General features: G+C 36.7%; 1 protein-coding gene across 3 annotated transcripts in view; it reads right to left on the bottom strand.

Moving 5' to 3' along the window:
- LOC122816610 (regulator of G-protein signaling 11-like) overlaps positions 1 to 20,708 on the bottom strand; it is a 1,281,503-nt gene that overhangs the window by 554,403 nt on the left and 706,392 nt on the right. For all 3 annotated transcript variants that reach the window (XM_044089514.1, XM_044089516.1, XM_044089517.1), the window contains exon 7: positions 7,061 to 7,137. In XM_044089514.1, the coding sequence (XP_043945449.1) occupies positions 7,061 to 7,137 (77 nt within the window). The remainder of the gene's footprint in view (positions 1 to 7,060; positions 7,138 to 20,708) is intronic.

Raw genomic sequence — 20,708 nt, 5'->3', positions numbered from 1 at the left:
TAGATGACATCACTTTCTGTCACCTGACTTAAGTTCCCAAGCTAAACCCCAGTGTCAGAAACTACCAGCATTTATTATCTCCCTGTAAAAAATACATAGCCCTCAGATCTTTTAGCAAATGGTGGAAGTCGTAAAATAATTTACATTTTTCCACACTTAGACAATGCAAAAAAATGCTAGCTCTAGACATTATGTCTCCTGTTGCACTGAAACTGAGAGATAACATCTCTTTTATTATGTGGTTATAAAACAATTTAATTTCAACTATTTTCTCTGATTTTTTTCAAGTTAATCTCCTGTGTTCCTGTTTCCATTAAAGATATACATCTAAACAGTCTCAATAGTGCAGTTGCATTCCTGTTCTATTTCAATAGATCATGTTGTGGTTACATTTTAGGTCAGTACTTTGCACATGTATCTGTATAAATCATATCAATGTTCACAAATGACAGAATTATTTATGAAATTAAGTATAGCTGGGTTGGCAGTGTAACAGTCAGTACTATTGCAAAAGTAAGTTAAAGAAATCAGTTAATAGGTTTGTGGGTCCAGATGACAACAATTCTACCTATCTGCTGTCCAGTGTCAAACAACTATCCCAACTACTCCTTAACCTGTTCAGTATACATTTATCCACTGGTCTTTTCCTTAGTAAATGGACAACTGTCATTGTGGTACCACTATTCTCAGGATGCCCTGTCAGTGCTCCCAAAAACTACATTTCTTTTAGCCTAATTGTTATCATCTTAATCCCCATGAGAGGAATATTTGATGACCGGATTAATAGTGACACAGAAAACATCCAGTCCCTTGATCACAGTCAGCACAGTTTTGTAAAAGGAAGGCTGCATGATCACACCTACGCAAGCTGAATTTTTAAAAAAGGTTACTGAAGCCATGGATGGAGGAAATGCCATCCAATGTGTATCTTGATTTCAAAAAATGACTGATGCAACCCCTCACACTAGTACAACATGGTTCAGACAAATGGCTCAGCAACAGAATTCACACTTTTAAGGTTGGGCACCCCTCCTCATGATAAAAGGACATCATTAGTCGAGTCACAGAGGGTCATCCATGGGTTTTCTACTATCTGGCATCTGCTTCATGGATGTGAAGGGAGAGGTAAAAGTGTTATGATTAAACAATCCTGCTGTCAAGTGCAAATTGGGTGTAGTCATCAATTTCCCCAAACCTCACAGATGCTACCAAAAGGGACTGACCTAACTATTGACTAGTGTGACAATCATAGGCTTGTTCAGAATGGCAAAAAATGCAGTGTAGTTATCTTTGTGAAAGAACATGCCCCCCTAGTATTGCATAAATGATATCTACCTCAAAATGACCTAATTGGTTTATCTTCACCATTTGATACTGCTGACACATGATCCTAATGGAATATTTATCTTACTGTAGATTTTACCTGCTATGCTGAACTAGTTACCTTCTATCAAAGAGAGCGTATCTTAGTGGGTGACTTTCTGTTTGCATTCTTTCTGGCATTACTTTCTACAGTGCGAAATTTTGTAGGTTTACATTTGAGATCTCTACTGTTTTTAGCAAATATGTTACTGTCCAGAAGATATCTTTCAAAGATGTGGACTGAGGATTCACAAATTATACTGAGGATTCCCACTTTTATTTCTCTCCTCTTCACAGAAGCAAATAATAGGCCGTCTTATCATTGTTGAGTTGGCCAGAGTCTGTGCTCACATGCATTTTTTAAAAACCGAGAAGCAAAATAAAATAAAAATTCCAGCTACAATCAAACTGCTCCAATAATTTATTAAAACAACAACCAGGATAAGCACTTTTGTCTCAAACAGGAGACTTCATCAGATACACAGACAATCACATTTCCTCACTAAATAACCTTACTAATTTCCTGTTCCTCAATTAAATATTTAAATGTTTAAACAAACACACTGACTGTTAAATATTGTTTAAAAGTATGAGGCTCTATACAACTCTTAAAACAAAAAAAAACTAATTATACAATAATGGCTGTCTTTTCTTTACGTAAAGGTTTCACTGACACATTTTCATTTAAACCGGGGGGGGTGTAGTGGCATTTAACCTGAGCTACCAAACAAGTTCCATTTTTAACAAGGAACTTTACAAAATTGTGGGGGTCTGGACCCACAATTTTGTACAAGACAGAGAGGAACTTTAAAATGTTAGAGATTAACATATGCAACAGGGATGATGTGAAAAGGGGAACCACCCCATTTGGCATGTGCAATTATTGCACATTCATATTAAAGTCCGAATGTTTGACTTTACAAAATGGGTTGGGAAGTAAGAATTATTTTTAGGAAGAGGCATTGTAGAACACATAAATTAGTTTACATAGCAAAATGTGGGGGGTGTTCTGTTTTTTATATAGGAAAAACTGAAAGGGCTCTCAAAAATAGAATCTACGAACACCTTTATGATATAAGGATAAAGAAGGAGACTAGTGCTTTATACAAGCATTGTTTAGACTGTCCAAACTATGTATGTTACCAATTTGATATTCTTGAAGTTGTCAAAAAGAATCCTAGAGATGGCAACTGGAAGATAACTTTGTAAAAAAGGCAACTTGTTTGGCAACTCAGGTTAAATTCCACTATACCCCCCCCTCCCCAGTTTAAATGAAAAATGTGTCAGTGAAACCTTTACTTAAAGAAAAGGCAGCCATTATTGTATAATTAGTTTTTTTTTTAGTCTTGTATAGAGTCTTGTGCTTTTAAACAATATTTAACAGTCAGTGTGTTTGCTTAAATATTTAATTGATGAACAGGAAATTAGTAAGGTTATTTAATGAAGAAATGTGATTGTCTGTGTATCTGATGAAGTCTCTTGCTTGAAATGCTTTGTGTAAAGAATAAGGAAGAAAAACATCTTTAACGGATAAAGATAGCCTGAATGCACCTCCCAAGCTATGATGCACATGTCTGTACATTAACTGTATGTAGACTTAACTCTTCTTCTTATTTCAACTGCTCCTGCTAGGGCTCACCACAGTGGATCATCTGTTTCCATTTTTTCCTGTCCTCTGCGTCTTACTCTGTCCCACCGATCACCTGCATGTCCTCTCTCACCATATCCATAAACCTTATCTTAGGCCTTCCTCTTTTCCTGTTACCTGGCAGCTTCATCCTTAGCATCTTTTTCCCAATATATTCTGCATCCTTCCTCAGCACATGTCCAAACCAATGTAATCCTGCCTCTCTGGCTTTGTCAGCAAACCTTCCAACCTGGGCTGACCCTCTAATATACTTATTCCTAATCCTGTCCACCCTCGTCACACCCAGTACAAATCTTAACATCTTTAACTCTGCCACATCCAGCTCTGACTCCTGCCGTTTTGTCAGTGCCACTGTCTCCAACCCATATAACATAGCTGGTCTCATTACCCTCTTATAGACTTTCCCTTTCACTCTTACTGGTACTCGTCTGTCACAAATCACTCCTGACACTCTTCTCCACCCACTCCATCCTGCCTGTACTCTCTTCTTCACCTCTCTTCCACACTCACCATTACTCTGAACTGTTGATCCCAAGTATTTAAACTCATCCACCTTCACCACCTCTACTCCCTGCATCCTCACCATTCCTCTATCCTCCCTCTCATTCACTCACATATATTCTGTCTTAGTCCTGCTGACCTTCATTCCTCTTCTTTCTAGAGCATATCTCCATCTCTCCAGGGTCTCCTCCACCTGTTCACTACTCTCACTACAGATCACAATGTCATCTGCAAACATCATAGTCCATGGGGACTCCTGCCTGATCTCATCTGTCAACCTGTCAATCACCATTGCAAATAGGAAGGGGCTCAGAACTGATCCTTGATGTAATCCCACCTCCACCTTAAACACATCCATCACTCCCAACACAGACCTCACCGCTGTCATGCTACCCTCGTACATATCCTGTACCACTCTTACATACTTCTCTGACACTCCCGACTTCCTCATACAATACCAAAACACCTCTCAAGGCACCCTGCCATATGTCCACAAAGAAGCAATGCAACTCCTTCTGACCTTCGCTGCACTTCTCCATCAACACTCTCAGAGCAAACATTGAATCTGTAGTGCTCTTTCCTGGCATGAAACCATACTGCTGATCACTAATCATCACCTCCCTTCTTAACCTAGCTTCCACTACTCTTTCCCATAACTTCATGCTGTGACTGATCAATTTAATCCCTCTGTAGTTACTACAGCTCTGCACATCACCCTTATTCTTAAAAATTGGTACCAAAACACTTTTTCTCTATTCCTCAGACATCCTCTCACTTTCCAAGATTTCATTAAACAATCTAGTTAAAAACTCCACTGCCATTTCACCTAAACACTTCCAAACTCCACTGCCATTTCACCTAAACACCTCCATGCTTCCACAGGTATGTCATCTGGACCAACAGCCTTTCCATTCTTCATCCTCTTCATAGCTATCCTTACTTCCTCCTTGCTAATCCTCTGCACTTTATGATTCACTATCCGCACATCATCCAACCTTCTCTCCCTCTCATTCTCTTCATTCATCAGCCCCTCAAAGTACTCTTTCCATCTGCTCAACATAACTTCCTCGCTTGTGAGTACATTTCCCTCATTATCCTTTATCACCCTTACCTGCTGCACATCTTTCCTAGCTCAGTCCCTCTGTCTAGCCTATCAGTACAGGTCCTTTTCTCCAGCCTTTCATACAACTCTTCATACACCTTATCCTTAGCCTTTGCCACCTCTCTCTTTGCCATGCACCTCATCTCCTTATACTCTTGTCTACTTTCTTCATCTCTCTGACAATCCCACTTCTTCTTCGCCAACTTCTTTCTCTGTATACTCTCCTGTACTTCCTCATTCCACCACCAGGTCTCCTTGTCCTCCTTCCTCTTTCCAGATGTCACACCAAGCACCTTTCTAACCCTTACTAGCTCTGCTGTAGTTACCCAGCTATTCGTTAACTCTTCACTGCCACCCAGTGCCTGTCTTAACTCTTCCCTGAACTCCACCTCACAATTACCCTTTTTCAATTTCCACCATTTGATCCTTGGTGCTGCCCTCACATTTCTCCTCCTCTTCTTGATCACCAATGTCATCCTACAAACCACCATCCTATGCTGCCTAATTACACTTCCCCCTGCCACCACTTTACAGCATCCAATCTCCTTCAGACTGCACTAATTAACAGAAACAACTAGTCAGACTTGGCATTCAATGTCTGCTTTACTAGCTAATCCAGGAGCGATCCAGTTACCTCTCCTAAGTAAAGTCCACCCACCAATATCATTTGCATAAGTGTGATGGCAGATACCAAGAAACTTTCATAAAAGAACAAACTTATAGATTGAAACTAGTATTCATCAAGTTTTCCCTTGGTAACTACTTGACTGTATCTCATTTTCTTTTGGACACTAGTTAACTCTGGGTACACAATAATGTAGACAAGAACATGTGGAGATAATTACTTATTAGACTTTTTACCATTTGGCATCTGGTGAATTCTAATGTTCTTTCCTTATCTTTGGCAGCTGATATGACTTCTTTTCCTTTTAATTGTTCATCGTACCTGAGGTGAGAGTACCCCATCTTCAACACTGAAGAATATCCTCTCTAGGACTGTAGTTATATCAGCATAATTGTTGTTCATTGCTCTTCTATTGTCACACAAGTCCCCATCTTACCACAAAATAATATTAAATGGTGTATTAAGTAACCAGAAGAAGCCACCGGGCTGCTCAGCAGGTAATCCTTGTTATAAGTCCCCTCCCCTGAATTCTCCTATATACAAGTACAAGAACATATTTTAATGCAACAAAGCCATAATAGCTTAAATATTGCTATCATTTAGCATGCAGAATAGCAGAAGACATGCCATTAAATGACAATTTATCCAGAGGAACATCAATAGCAAACATCAAAATATATAAACCTAGATGGGTATCAATGCAATTTCCTAATTACAATCATTCATATTTTCAAAACTACTCAAAAACATCTTAAAAGTGAGTGCTACAGTAAAAAAACTATGCCTCAGCATATTCCAAAAGTTTAATGTTACAAAGTGAAAATAAAATAAAATAAATAGATATTTGAATAGACCTCACAGGTTCGTGGTTCTATCATATATACTTTTTTTTTGAGTTTATCATTCAGAAACTGACAGCCATTAAATGGAACATAATTATGTTCTGTTAGAAACAAGACATTGTTACGTTAATCACTTCTGGCAATATCTCTGAAATTCCCATCCATTCCATGATTTTACACCATCATATGTGATTCTACTCTGACAAGACTGTCAAGTGCTTAAATCTTCCACGCAAAACCATATAAAAAGTAAGGCAATGTCTATGCAAACAAACAAATGACATACTTATTATAAAGCCATCGTTAAATTCTAAGTGATTAAAACTGTGTATATGTTTATAAGTTAACAGATCAAATAACACGTGGCTAATTTGCTGCCTTACTGGGGTTTGAATGCATAAATGCGTTGCATTTTTGAAAAGTTTTTAGTTTGTTAAAGCAGTGAAAGGTGACAGCTTACTGCCAGTCTGCATTTCCTGCATTTGACATATAAATATAAATATATATATATATATATATATATATATATATATATATATATATATCCTTACAGAATTCACAGCATTAGCTGCTTATTGCGCATTTAAAAAATGGACTCTTCTTAGATCTGCTTGTGGATGAAAGATATTGGGCCTGGCACAGAACAGTAAAGCAGACTGACATAGGAACAGCTCGGTAATCACTACTGACCTCACTAAATATACTTTAATGGTCATAATACTAGTCGACAAGACATCAAGTATCTGCAGCTTACACAATATTTATACTGCCTTAGCTTAGGATAGACTTTACAACTTTATTCCATTTCAGACATTAAATGATTATTTTTCTCAATATCATGCCTGCATGTGCAGTTGAAATATAAAAATCAGGTAATCTTTCTGAAAATGAATTTGTCATAGAGGATTTATTGCATGCAGTCAATGCATACATTATTTACAAGTATTAGAGTAGAAGTTTTTAAAAATGTCAGAACTTACCGTAGTTGTTCACGGGCTTGCATTACCACAAAGTCCCAGCTATGATTAATCCGTTTATGCAGGAGATTGTAATTGTCCTGAAAATGAAAATGAACTTTAAGTGACAAAGTCCTCCCCCTTTGTCTTCACAAACAGAATCACAAATAATATTAATGCTTTCTATTTCAAAATCCCTGTTGTGAAACTAAGGTAACTGCAGATGATACATAAACAGCACACTTTTTTTTTCCGCTCAATTTCTGGTCGACAGTCACAGGCTATCCCTTTAGTCTGAGACCATCTTAGTCTTCTCCTGAGAGCAGTTCCGAGCTTTGCTGTTCCAGTGCAAATTACAGGTAAGAACAATTCCAGACTCCCCAGAGATCAACAAGTGGATAAACAAAGGTGAAAGACAAATATTTTGCACATCTAGTTGTTGCTTCAAGATTAACAGCCAGCTGGCATATTACAGAGAACGGAATCAGTATTTTCCACCCTAGAGCTCTGTACTGTGGAACAGAAGCTATTTAAAAAATCACTGGGGCCTAGCAGCCAAGTCATGGGACTTGTTAGATACAAGGTACCAGGTGGGAAACTACCTTCTTAGTTGACATCTCACTTAGACATATAGATGAAGCAAATTTACACATATATACTTTATGTACATATATATATATATATATATATATATATATATATATACACACACACACACACACACACACACACATATATATATATATATATATATATATATATATATATATATATATATATATATACATATACATATACATACATGCATATGCAAATATATATGTATTTATTACATGTATTAAACATTTACACATAGATCACTGCATCTGTTAGTCATGGCTGGTATAAATATAAGGAAGCAGAAAAAAAGGAAACACATATTATGAGAAGCATTCTGAGCAACCATTTTTTTCACACCAATTGCAAAATTCACAACTCCAACTTTATTTTTTCTTGTCATTTTTACAGCATGTTCTTTTGCCTTTACCACACATAGTACTGAACTCCACATATTCACCACAAATGCTTATTTGTGTCACTTTTGCTCTGTTCTGCTCCTCTCTTGTCTAACGTCATATGCTTAATCATTAAATATCTTTTCTATAAATGTTCTTAATTCTGTTTATGGAACCAACACACACACTGACATTTGTGCAAAGGAAAATCCAAAAAGAAGCCATACAAGCTATATTCTCTGAAAAGGTATTAAGTCAATACATAGTTGCCTACCCTACCCTCCACTGTTGGGGAATCATTCATCTTCTACCTATCCCATCTTTGCTTCTCCCTCTTAAACAAATGGATCACAGGGCAATGAATCCCAGGAGTCAGTCATTACCTGCTCAGCAACTATTTATTGCTGAACTCATGACATATAGTGTGCCTATGCTTTTATTTCCTTCCTCCTGAGATTAATAATCCTGACTTTACAACGAGGGATGCTGCAGATGTATATCAGGTCCTCCATCATTTCCTCTCAAGGCTATCATGTTTAAGCTTCTCAGTCTGTCCTCATAACTTGTTTAGTCTTAGTCATTTAAATTACCTTTTTAAGGAAACTCTGACATTAAATTTAGTCTACAAAATGGTCACAGCATTGTGGGTGCATGCATGTTGCCCCCGTGGTGCAGCATTTAGCGTTGTTGACTCACAGCAAGAGGTTCTCTTGTTTGATTCTCAGCTGGAGCTCCTTCTTTGTGGCATCTGCATGTCCTCCCTGAGGTTGGGTGATGTTAATGCAGGTAGGTGTGAGCGTGAATGAGTGTGCCTTCTTTGAAGGTTGGGCGTTGGGCTGGCAACTCGGCACTGTAAAAATCTACTGCCAATCATGAGCGGACCGGAGTTCCACTGTGGCAAACCGTAACTGGGAAAAGCCGAAAGTCTTTATTGTGGGTGCGTGCATAGCAGTGGTCATACAGGGCTAAAGATCCCTTCATTTTAAGGCCCATAACAGGTATCCTTGTAGTCCTTTCATCTTGGCTAGCACTTTGCATATTGTGCTGCATGATTCATCTTAGGCATTATCACAATTACCGCATTCTTCTTCATCATCCTTTTCTCTATTATATTCAAGATCAGTGCCCCCCCCCATTCCAATGTAGTTCCATTTTGAATTCCAGTGCTGTTCTAGTGTTTTTTTATATTTTTGGTATTTAATTTTGCTGTAATGCCAGTGGATCTGAAAACTTTTGTGAAAGTTTTCCTAAAGTTTACCTTCCAAATCTGTCACCAGTAAACCAGCATAGCATACACATACCTCCCATAAACAGACTGGCCTTGCAGTCCAGCCCATGTGTGCTTCACCTGTACAGTGAAGACCATGAACAGGGCAAGGACATGTGCCGGCTCCTGTGGAATCATCTAGTCATTGCCATGAAGGATAAGACCACAGCCTGCACAATCCCATGTTGTTAATCACTCCAAGTCCTCAGCCCATTATTTACCATTCAAAGAACAAACTTTGTAGCCTTCAGCTTTCCAAAAGCTAAATATAAGAGCATTATCACATCAACTTAATGGCCCTTTGAACTTTAGTTGTAATCCAGTCATTGCAGTAAATCAGCGCTGATTAGATGATTCCTCTATGAAACCATGTTAACAGGAAAGTTTCATTAGTGATGCCAGAGCTGCCACACCATAATTAAACTTTGTCCTAGAAGGCAAATGATAAAATCCCTGTGTATTAACTCCACTTTGCTTCCATATTTTCAAGCCAACATTCTATGTCTCTTCAATCATTTCCTCAAGCCTCATGATTCTTTTCCAGCCAGACAATATATTCTGTCTTTGCCTGATAAACACAGAAGTAAAGTATTCATCAAGTACCATAAATTGTCAACATAAAGCATAAAAATACTTCAACTTCTAATAATATCAATATTAAATTTACTGTTCATGGTTCCAGAAAACTTAATTTTATAACTGATTATAGTTTTTAGTTTACCCAGATTAATCACAAACTGTTATCTCTTTTTTACATTGGTAAGTCCACTTTTCAGTAGCCTTCAGCTGTGGTCTCTTTTTTACATTGGTAAGTCCACTTTTCAGTAACCTTCAGCTGTGGTCTCTTTTTTACATTGGTAAGTCCACTTTTCAGTAACCTTCAGCTGTGGTCTCTTTTTTACATTGGTAAGTCCACTTTTCAGTAACCTTCAGCTGTGGTCTCTTTTTACATTGGTAAGTCCACTTTTCAGTAACCTTCAGCTGTGGTATCTTTTTTACATTGGTAAGTCCACTTTTCAGTAACCTTCAGCTGTGGTCTCTTTTTTACATTGGTAAGTCCACTTTTCAGTAACCTTCAGCTGTGGTATCTTTTTTACATTGGTAAGTCCACTTTTCAGTAACCTTCAGCTGTGGTCTCTTTTTTACATTGGTAAGTCCACTTTTCAGTAACCTTCAGCTGTGGTCTCTTTTTTACATTGGTAAGTCCACTTTTCAGTAACCTTCAGCTGTGGTCTCTTTTTTACATTGGTAAGTCCACTTTTCAGTAACCTTCAGCTGTGGTCTCTTTTTTACATTGGTAAGTCCACTTTTCAGTAACCTTCAGCTGTGGTATCTTTTTTACATTGGTAAGTCCACTTTTCAGTAACCTTCAGCTGTGGTCTCTTTTTTACATTGGTAAGTCCACTTTTCAGTAACCTTCAGCTGTGGAATATCACTCTTTTCTTCATTCTCCAAGTGGCATACCTGTAAAAGGCATTATCGGAGCCTCTAATCCTCTCCACTAAACTAATTTCTGCTACAGACTTTAGCTTCTTTTTGCTATCCGTTTTCATTCCTTTTATCTATTTCTACTTCTTTCTATTCTTTGTCATTACAAATGCAACACATCTCTCCACCTTTTCTTTGTGATCCTAGCCCCCTCCTCCTCAGTGCCACACTTTGAGTTTTTAATCTTTCCCATGTTTCCTTCATGAACCCACTTTTCCCACCCCTGCAGACTACTTATCCAATAGCACTCAGTGTTCAATAATTCCATGGACCCATAGCCCAGTGCTTGTACCTCTAAATCATATGACTTCCTTTGAGGGGCATCATAAATACATGCTCACAGACTGACTAGTTCCATCACGCCTATATTTTTAACATTCTCTGTTTTACACAGTGGTATCCCACACCTTTTGGAGATTCACTGCTCAGTCTGCTGAAACTTCCCTTCTGTAAGTGCTTTGAAGATCCTGTCCAATCTTTCCTCAGATATACAGATGACTTATTTAAGTCATTCTTTACTGTAACATTCTGCATTTTTTACCTTCCCCCATCAACCAACATCCTCTTCCCCTGCCTGTTTTACCCAGCTGGCAATGCGCCAGATAAATCATTGTTTATCAGTTTTTTACACAGCCTGTCCAAACCACAAGAACCATATCAGTGACCTTATCTTTACAACAAAGAAGAAGCTTTAAGAACAGAGAAACTCTAATAATGTAGGGAACAAAGCAAACATACATACATACATACATACATACACACACATACATACATACATAAATAAATAAATAAATAAATGGAAATTCCCTTTCATATAAGAAGCAGTTACAGTATGAAAACTTAGAGAAGATGAAAGAGGTGCCACGCCACGGCTCTGAAGCAGCACTCTTATGGGTATTTTAGAAAACACAACACTGACCCATTTATAGGGACTTCTCTGAAGTCAAAGACAAGTCTTTTTCATCTTTAAGCATAGCTATCAGGACTCAGGGGATTGATCTCCAATCCAGGGACTATAACAGTCCTTGAAAATGTAGGGTGGCAAACCACAGGCATGTTTGTTCTATTGTACATTTGATCAGTTCTTAAGTAAACATGGTGCAGGCTGATTATTAATGTTGGAAACCCAGAATGATGACAGGATATTCCACAGATGAGACAAAAGGTAGAAAGAAATGGGACATGCCAAAGGAAAGGAAGAGCTTTTACTGATGGATTGCTGCATTAGGAAGGTAGTACTAAGGGAAGGAGAGAAAGGAATAGACGTGCTTTCTTAATGACATGCCTCGGAGGGAATGAATTCTCAGGATCAAAAAAGCAACCACAATGAAAATGACCCAAAGGTGTAGCCAGGATTTTTGAATCTGTACACTAAGCTGAAGGATGTAGTCCCCTCTCCCCACATGTAGCTTTTACCCAACCCAGAGAGTGCACATTTCTGGAAAGCATACTGAATTTAGCAAAAAAAAAAAAGTATCCAGTTTAACATTCTGATTGAAAGTCCATTTAGCAAATTCTGTAATGTAAAAAATAAAATAAGAGCATGGTAAGTATAACAGTTTTTATTTCACTCATAGTACATCTACAACCTACTCAAGTTAACGGAGTGAAAACTGCTGACCTTATCTTAATTTCAAACACAAATGTTGTTAGCATAGCATTCACTAAGGTGGACCCCCAGTCCTAGAACATGCACATGGTAAATGAGGGCAGGCTGCAACTTTCTCAAGTTAAGTGGGCGATCCTAAAGTGGATACCCCCATCACACATACTCGCACATCTGGAGTGCATATAGTGACTCAGGATGAGTTACATCTCATTCCAGTTAAGTGTATAAAGACTGCTCTTGTTCCTGTCAATACCAGCAGAAGCATTGTTTGGGCTGCATTTAATAAGGTAGACTCCCAGGCCTAGAACGTGTACACAATGACCGTGAGCAGGCTACAGTCCAGCAGAGTTAAGTGGGTAAACATCACTGTTCTTCTCTTGAACAGAACTAGAAATCTTGTTAGGGTTCCATACACTGGGTTAGATGTTCCCCTCCCTGGAATGGCATACATGGTGACTGATGGCAGGCTACAGCCACTGAATGGATGAACACCTTTTCACCTCTTCAGTACAAAGAAAAGTAAGGATGCAGCCTCCTAATTGTAAAACCTTGATTTGTTTCACTCAGTTTGACCTCAAGAACATTTATTTGCTATAAAATACCCTCTGTTGTACTGTAAACCTTTCAACAGAAGCATGCTGCTGGGCTTTATAGCCCACATTTGCTATGTAAACCCCAGTACAAATAGAACTAAGAAACCCCAGTTCACCATTACTTCTAAGATACGACACCCACAACCAACAATTTTGGTTTGCCTCTTTGCTTAAAATTTGCACGTACAATTTCTGCTTCATAAGTACATAGCTGTACAGAGCTCTGTGCTCTGGCCCACAGGCCAGTGTGGAACACAGTCTCCAGTTCACTTGAATCTAATATGTCTGTGCCCACCTAGGACTATAATTCCTTTTTATAGACTCTTACACTGGGTGACTTTCTAACGTAAAGTGGCAGACATTTGCAAAAAGTTGTAATATAAACCTTTTGCTCGGATGTGTTGTACAATGTGGAATGTCAAACAGGAATTCATTATTTCTAGTGTTTTTTTTTAGAAAGTATATAATTCTTACCCCAGGGTGACACTTACAGTTAAAGCCATATGGGCCAGACATAACCTTCCTCTTCGCAGGTACAATTTTAAGTGCTGAAGCCTAGATATCTAATCTGTTTCTCTAGAGACAAGAACTTGTTTTGTAAATTTCCTTTGTAAGAGTTCCGGTAGCTATAAATCAGTTTTCTAATGGTCTTACAATTATTGTCAAGCTACACGAAGTCCCCAAAGGAGATGTCTTTAAACATCAAGTCAAGCATCCCTATTACCTTATTACATACTAATGCAGCATTGTCTTTGATGCTCAAATTACGAATAACCCTGACCTCAAGGTCCCTTACTTCAGGAGTAGAATTGTTAAACTTTATTTGCAAATTCTGGGTACAACTGCCCATACATATAACCTAACACGTCTGTATGCGACTTCAAAGCTTTTGCTGATTAGTTTAGAATGTATATGATTGCAATAAATATTAAGCATAGTGAGCAAGCACCAAGGCATAGGAGGATAAAACTCTGACTAAACCCGTGATCTGAGTTCAATTACCTTGGGTGTCTGAAGTGCTGGCAGGGTAGGATAGGTGTGCCCATTTGAGGAAGGAGTACTGCAAACATACGGCACACCAACCTGTTTGATTTCCCTGGTAGAGATCAGTGAAAGAGCCCTCAAGGTGTTGCAGAGTGTGGATGGCATCATCCCTTCTCAGAAGTAAGAGGGAGATTGGAGCTGATGCCCATTGTCCCATTGTACATCTCACCATTAGGGAAGTACTCAGCTTGCAAACAGTGGTGCAGAAAAATAACAAAAGCACTCCTCTCTGACCCCAGACATGGGTCTTATAGAACATGAAAGGTTAAGACCAACCTGTCACACTCACTGAATGAGAAGACTAATTGGTGACAGCTCACGGTCAGCTGCATGGAGTCTAAAAGTGTATAACAAATATATTATGCATAGTAACATCATGCTATGACAAGACCATAGATCCAGTCTTTTGTATGTACTTTATATGTCTGGATCATTATTTCATGTTTCCTGAAGTAATCAGACTGACAGACATAACAAGTGCACTTGTGATTAGTGCATTAAAGGTGATATCCTCAAGACAGGGACTCTTGTAGCTTATAATGGTGCACAACATACATGTCCAGAATTTGTGATATTTGCATGAGGGGGAACTCAGGCATTCAACATCAAAACCACATTATCCTCAGGAGAATGAACAAAAGGAGAGAACTATTTAAACAGCAAAAAATCTCAAGAGTAAGATCTACAGTAAAAGCTATGTGGATCATCATCTCACAATTCTGAAATGTCAGAATACTCCACCGCTGCCAATCAACCTCTCACCTGCTTAACTGTTGATGGGCAGAAGGTTGAAAAGCAGATTACTTACTTCAACTACATTACTGCTGCAGGAAAATACACATAATATAAAGGAAATGCAGGAAAGAAATTAGCAGAACAAAAATACTACTATGACTGAAACGGTAGAAGAATACCAGACTTACGTAATGGAGAAAAAGAATTCAAAACTCATCAGCAAGTTTGCAGCCTGAAGATGTAGAAGTTGGAAAAGCAGCAGAACTAAGATCCTATGTAGTTTATGAGGAAGGCAATAAGCTATACAGGAAAAAAAATCACAGGCATCTGTACAAAACAAATGATGTCAAAAAGTGAAGGTCCAGGAAGACGAACAACATGAGTTACCACAACCAGTCCTTATGCATCTAAACAGAGACTATGAAAACTGTGACTATCAACAGCTGCCCGGGGAGACTCCTGAAGTTGTGCCTTCATGTCCAGGGAGACTTGTGAAGTTGTGCTTTCATGTCCAGGGAGACTCCTGAAGTCCTCCCTTTATGTCCAGGTAAATTCCTGAAGTCATGCCTTCATACTCAGGGAGATTCCTGAAGTCATGCCTTCATGCCCAGGGAAACTCCTGAAGTCTTGCCTTTGTGACCAGGAAAATTCCTGAAGTTGTGTCTTCATGCCCATGGAGACACCTGAAGTTGTGTCTTCATGCCTAGGGAGACTCCTGAAGTCCTGATTTCATACCCAGGAAGACTCTGAAGTTCTGCCTGTGTGTCCAGGGAAATCCCTGTAATCATGCCTTCATGCACAGGGAGATTCCTGAAATCATGCCTTCATGCCCAGAGAAACTCCTGAAGTCTTGCCTTTGTGTCCAGAAAAATTCCTGAAGTTGTGCCTTCATGCCCACAGAGACTCCTGTAGTTGTGTCTTTATGCCCAGGGACACTCCTGAAGTCTTGATTTCATACGAAGGAAGACTCCTGAGGTCCTGCCTTTGTGTCCAGGGAAATTCCTGAAGTCATACCTTCAAGCCCAGGGAGATTCCTGAAATTGTGTCTTCATATCCAAGGGAACTCTGGAAGTCATGCCTTCATACCAGGGAGATTCCTGATGTTGTGTCTTCATCCCCAGGGAGACTCCTGAAGTCCTGCCTTCATGCCCAAGGAGATTCCTGAAGTCATACGTTTATGCCCAGAGAAATTCCTGAAGTCATGCCTTCATGCCCATGGAGACTCCTGAAGTTCTGCCCTTGTGTCCAGGGAAATTCCCAAAGTCCTGCTTTTGTGTCCAGAGAAATTTCTGAAGTCATGCCTTCAGGCTAAGGGAGATTTCTGAAGTCATGCCTTCATGTCCAGGGAAATCCCTGAATTTGTGCTTTCATGCCCAGGGAGATTCATGCAATTGTGCCTTCACACTCAGAGAGATTCCTGAACTCATACCTACAAATGAGATTGTGTATCAAGAACCATCCCAAAAGGACAACTACCTGTCTTACCCATAACACCCTTTTCTCCAAATATGGCAGACTGGCAACATTTGACAGCTATATGGATTTATCTAAGAAATGAAAAGCTAAAATTTTAAAAATATCTTTTCTCAATATGTACAAAAATTTTGCACTTCATGTAAATAGTCCATGGCCACCATAGTATAAAGGCGTGGTTAACTTGCCTTAAAATGTTATACATACCACATCATATGTGTTCAGCGTTCAATATTAGTAAGTCAAACTGAAAGCCTTGATAGAAACTACTCATAGCAGATCAGTGAAAAGCTTACTTCTAAAATAATCTAATGCTCTTTTAAATTTTTTCTATACTTTTGACTGTTCTTATTTGTAACTTCCATTCCATAAAAAACTTGGTCTGCCATGGAAACAACTAATCTCCAGAGCAGTTCTAAAAGTTAAATAATTGACATAAAGACCCAAATTACTTGTACTAGAATGGTTTGAGCCAAATTCAGTCCCTTATGTAGCTGCTAGAGAAAAGTTTCTTAGGCATTTATAGATTAAAATTAAATTATCTTTTATTAGCCTACAACAAATGGAGTACAGAGACACAACAAATTCATATTCCAAGCACTGAACCACACTAATCTGCCTTGTAACATATTTCTAAATTATTTCTAGTCTCACTTATTGTGTTCTATTATACATGCAAGCTAAGGCACAATAATCAATACAGGGTCAAACTATATTTTGTCCTTACCTGATATACTATAGAAAATGTCTTAAACCAGAGTAATGTTTCTGAGGACTGGATGTAAATTTTCATCATAAGTAAACCTGTTATATTTAATAACTCCTAGAGATTTTATCTTACAATTTTCACTGTTAATATCATTACTTTACTTTTTTATTTGTTTTTAAAACAGTAAATAAAGAAATCAGTTATAAAACAAACAAGTAACTATTTACACAGTTCCACAGCTGATCATTCCATCAAAGTTATACATCAACAGCAATTAATATTTTTCATGCAAGTATTAAAATTTAAGCCAAGATTTATATGAATGTGTAATATTAGAAGTTTTCATCTTTATACTATATGATTCTCTACTGCAAACAATTTTTACCATACTAATAAATTCAACACTAGAGGGGTAACTTTACTTTTCCAATTTTTAGTAATTACTTTTCCGGCTAGAGCTAGAATAGACCAAAGAAGAGGCACTTGGGTTTTTGGAATTACTTCAAGAATCGAGCATTAAATAAAATTAAATATTTGAAATATTGCATCTATCTGACCATAGAGCTTGAATAAACTTAATGTTTTCCAAAAATGGGAAATGACTACATATTCATACATAATATGTTTCCATTTAGCTATTATTTCTGAATCACATCTCTAGCATTTAATTCTATTTGATTTATATGTAATTATGATTTTGTTAGGAGTGATAAAAGCTCTGTTTAAATATTTCCAAGTGAAAATGTAATATTAATTTTTTTGCATTCTTCAGAGAAGTCTTCATTATTAATTTATGAGGAGTAGTTACAACAGGAATTGTCCAAATATGAGAAAGCTAACTTAAGAATTTTATAAATTTGTTACAGATTTAATTTATTTTTCATTGCATTATTATTGATATTTATTAAGAATTCCAATAATTTGGGGAGCACTTTTGAAGTTAAATTAACAAATTCTCAGAATCTTGATTGTCTTTGGACCTTATAATTTTCAACAGTACATATATCAACACCATTTAAGAACTGATGCCAATAAAATAAATTGCTTTGTTGTGTTAATACTAGCATTTTCTTTAAGTTATGAGTTTCTAAGCAGTCATTTGTATAGGCGATTGGAAACATACAAAATATTAAGTCTTTAATACAATGGTTAGAATATGTGAACTTTTGTAAAGAGGAAATTATGTTATTTAAATAGGGAATTTGACAGGAGGATGTAATACCATTTGTGCAAAAATCATTTAATAACCAGATAAAACTATTAGGTACTATTTACTTATGACTGGTTATAATATCTTCACTAGTTACTAGTAATATTTCTTGATGTATCTGTTTCCATTTTGAATCATAAGATGAATTTATCCACAACTATATAACTTTTACAATTGTTGAAGTACAATTGAATATCAGGCAATGCTATTCCACCATTATTCAAACCTTTTCTGTGCCAGTCAAAGGAAACTCTTGGTTTATTAGGATGCCAAAAATTAAGTAGGATATTATTTATCTTTTTCATCATTTTTTGGTAGCGATAGTACTAAAGACTCTAAGACAAACAATATTTTAGGGAGAATTATCATCTTAATAAGCATTAATCTTTCCTCCATGGTAAAGAAGAATTTGTTCCAATTCATGACTAAACTTAAAATTTTAACAACAGTCTTTTGAAAGGCTACATCACTTCTTTACTAATAGACATATTGGTTTTACCAAGGTGTTTCATTTAATTGCTATTCAATTGAAGTTAAAATATTTTTTGCATGACTTTTTACATTTTTTAGTAATTAATAATGTACTTGTTTTATTATGATTAAATCTTAAGTTTAAGATTTCTTCAAACTGACTCATAGAACTATGGACTACAATGGAAAAAATAAACTGTACTGAATAGTTGAAACAAGAAAAAAATGGTTTATAAATACGGATAAAAAATATAAAAATTTATTTTGACAACTTGGTTAAAACATTCAGTAAATGCTTTCATCTCGTAATAGAGCCTTCATCAGACTGAATGAAACTTAAGCAAAAAGAACTTAAAATATACAATTCTTCATGAATGAATTACTTAGTTACATACTTAATTAGATGATTGTTTAACTTTCTTCCGTTTTAGGAACACCTTGAAATTTTCTCTATCTTTAAGCCTAGAAGGATAGCATGCATCTAATCTAAACTTCCAAACATACTCCCTCCAATCCAATTCTTCCTCAGTATTAAATAAAATGTCATAATTAATAACCTGGTCTAAAACAACAACTTTAAAAACAACATTGCAATAGCTGCTATTAAAATGTTTACTGAGATCATTGTTACTTCTTCTAGTTTGTATAGCATATAAATACTCATAGATCCTCCAATGAAGTTTTCTGGTGGTTTTTCCAACATAAAAAGATGTACATATGACACAAATAACCAAATAGATAAAATATTTGGACCTAAAAGAATGCCTTCCTCTGAGCCTACCCATAAATTCATTAACTTTAATTTCCATGACTCCTGTATACAAATAAGAACAAAACGTGTAATCATAACACCTGAACATCTGTAGTCCAGAAGAATTTCTGCTGGGAAGACTTAACTTAGCATGAAAGAAAATTTTAAAACTTACCTCTTTTGTTAACAACAACGGGTATTTCTACCACAACTTTTTTTAACTTCAGGAAACTGCTTAATATATTCCAGTTATTAAATATAATACTTTTTATAACTTTCTCATCCACACTACTGACCACTTGCATCGCAGTACTAAACTGAATATTGCTTTTTTGCTTATGTCTGATATTTCTACTTTTCATTCTAATACTCTCAGCAAACTCTTTTTGAATTAATTCACTAGGATATACCCTTTTCTGGAGCATATTACATAATGCTTCCCCTTCATAAATGAAATCAGAATAATCATCAGTAAGCATGTTAATCCTAATAAATTGCTGTTTAATTATATTCAACTTAGTCTTCCTAGGATACATGCTAGTGAAATCTAAATAAGCATGGCTTTGTACTTCCTTTTTATAAGTCTCAGTCGACAATTTTCCTAAATTTTAATATACAACTACGTCTAAAAAATGCAAGCTACATCTGTCATAATTAGATGTAAATCTTAGATAATCACTAGCATTGTTAATAAAATTTAGGAATCAATTAAATAATTCAACTTCTCCTCTTCATACCAAAAAGATATCATCTATAAAATGCTTAAATAAAACAATGTTGTTAAAAAAATTCCTGGAATAACTATTAGGCTCTTCCCATCCACTCATAAATACATTTGCATAGCTGGGTGCCATTGCTGCATTCATTGCTACTCCATTTGTTTGTTGATAAAACCTTCTATTAAATTCAAAAAAGTTGTAGGATAAAATTATGTCTATTATTTCCATAACTAACTAATTTAATATATGGCTAACATTTTAGAATAAATTAATTTATCTCTTACTGTCTCCATCCCTATTTTATTAGGTATGACAGTATATAATGATTGCACACCAAGGGTCATGAATAAATCAGAATCTAACACTGTAACATTCTTAATCTTTTTCTTAAAATCAAAGATATCTTTCATATAAGAATCAACTTTAACAACTACTTTCTGCATTATTTTTTCAACAGAAATTGACATAGTTTCTGTTTTACACTTATTACAGGTCACTATAGGCCTGAAAGGTGGATTATCTACAACTCTGGGGACATTAGGCAGTCCAAAAATCTTACTAATAACAGGGTGTGGAATTTCTAAAAATCTTTTTGCTTCAAAACTAAC

Source organism: Protopterus annectens, chromosome 12.part0 (genome assembly GCF_019279795.1).
Source record: "Protopterus annectens isolate FY-2018-M chromosome 12.part0, PAN1.0, whole genome shotgun sequence".
NCBI classification, from domain to species: Eukaryota; Metazoa; Chordata; order Ceratodontiformes; family Protopteridae; genus Protopterus; species Protopterus annectens.
The sequence above is the reverse complement of the archived record's forward strand: the minus strand, read 5'-3'. Positions and strand labels throughout refer to the sequence as shown.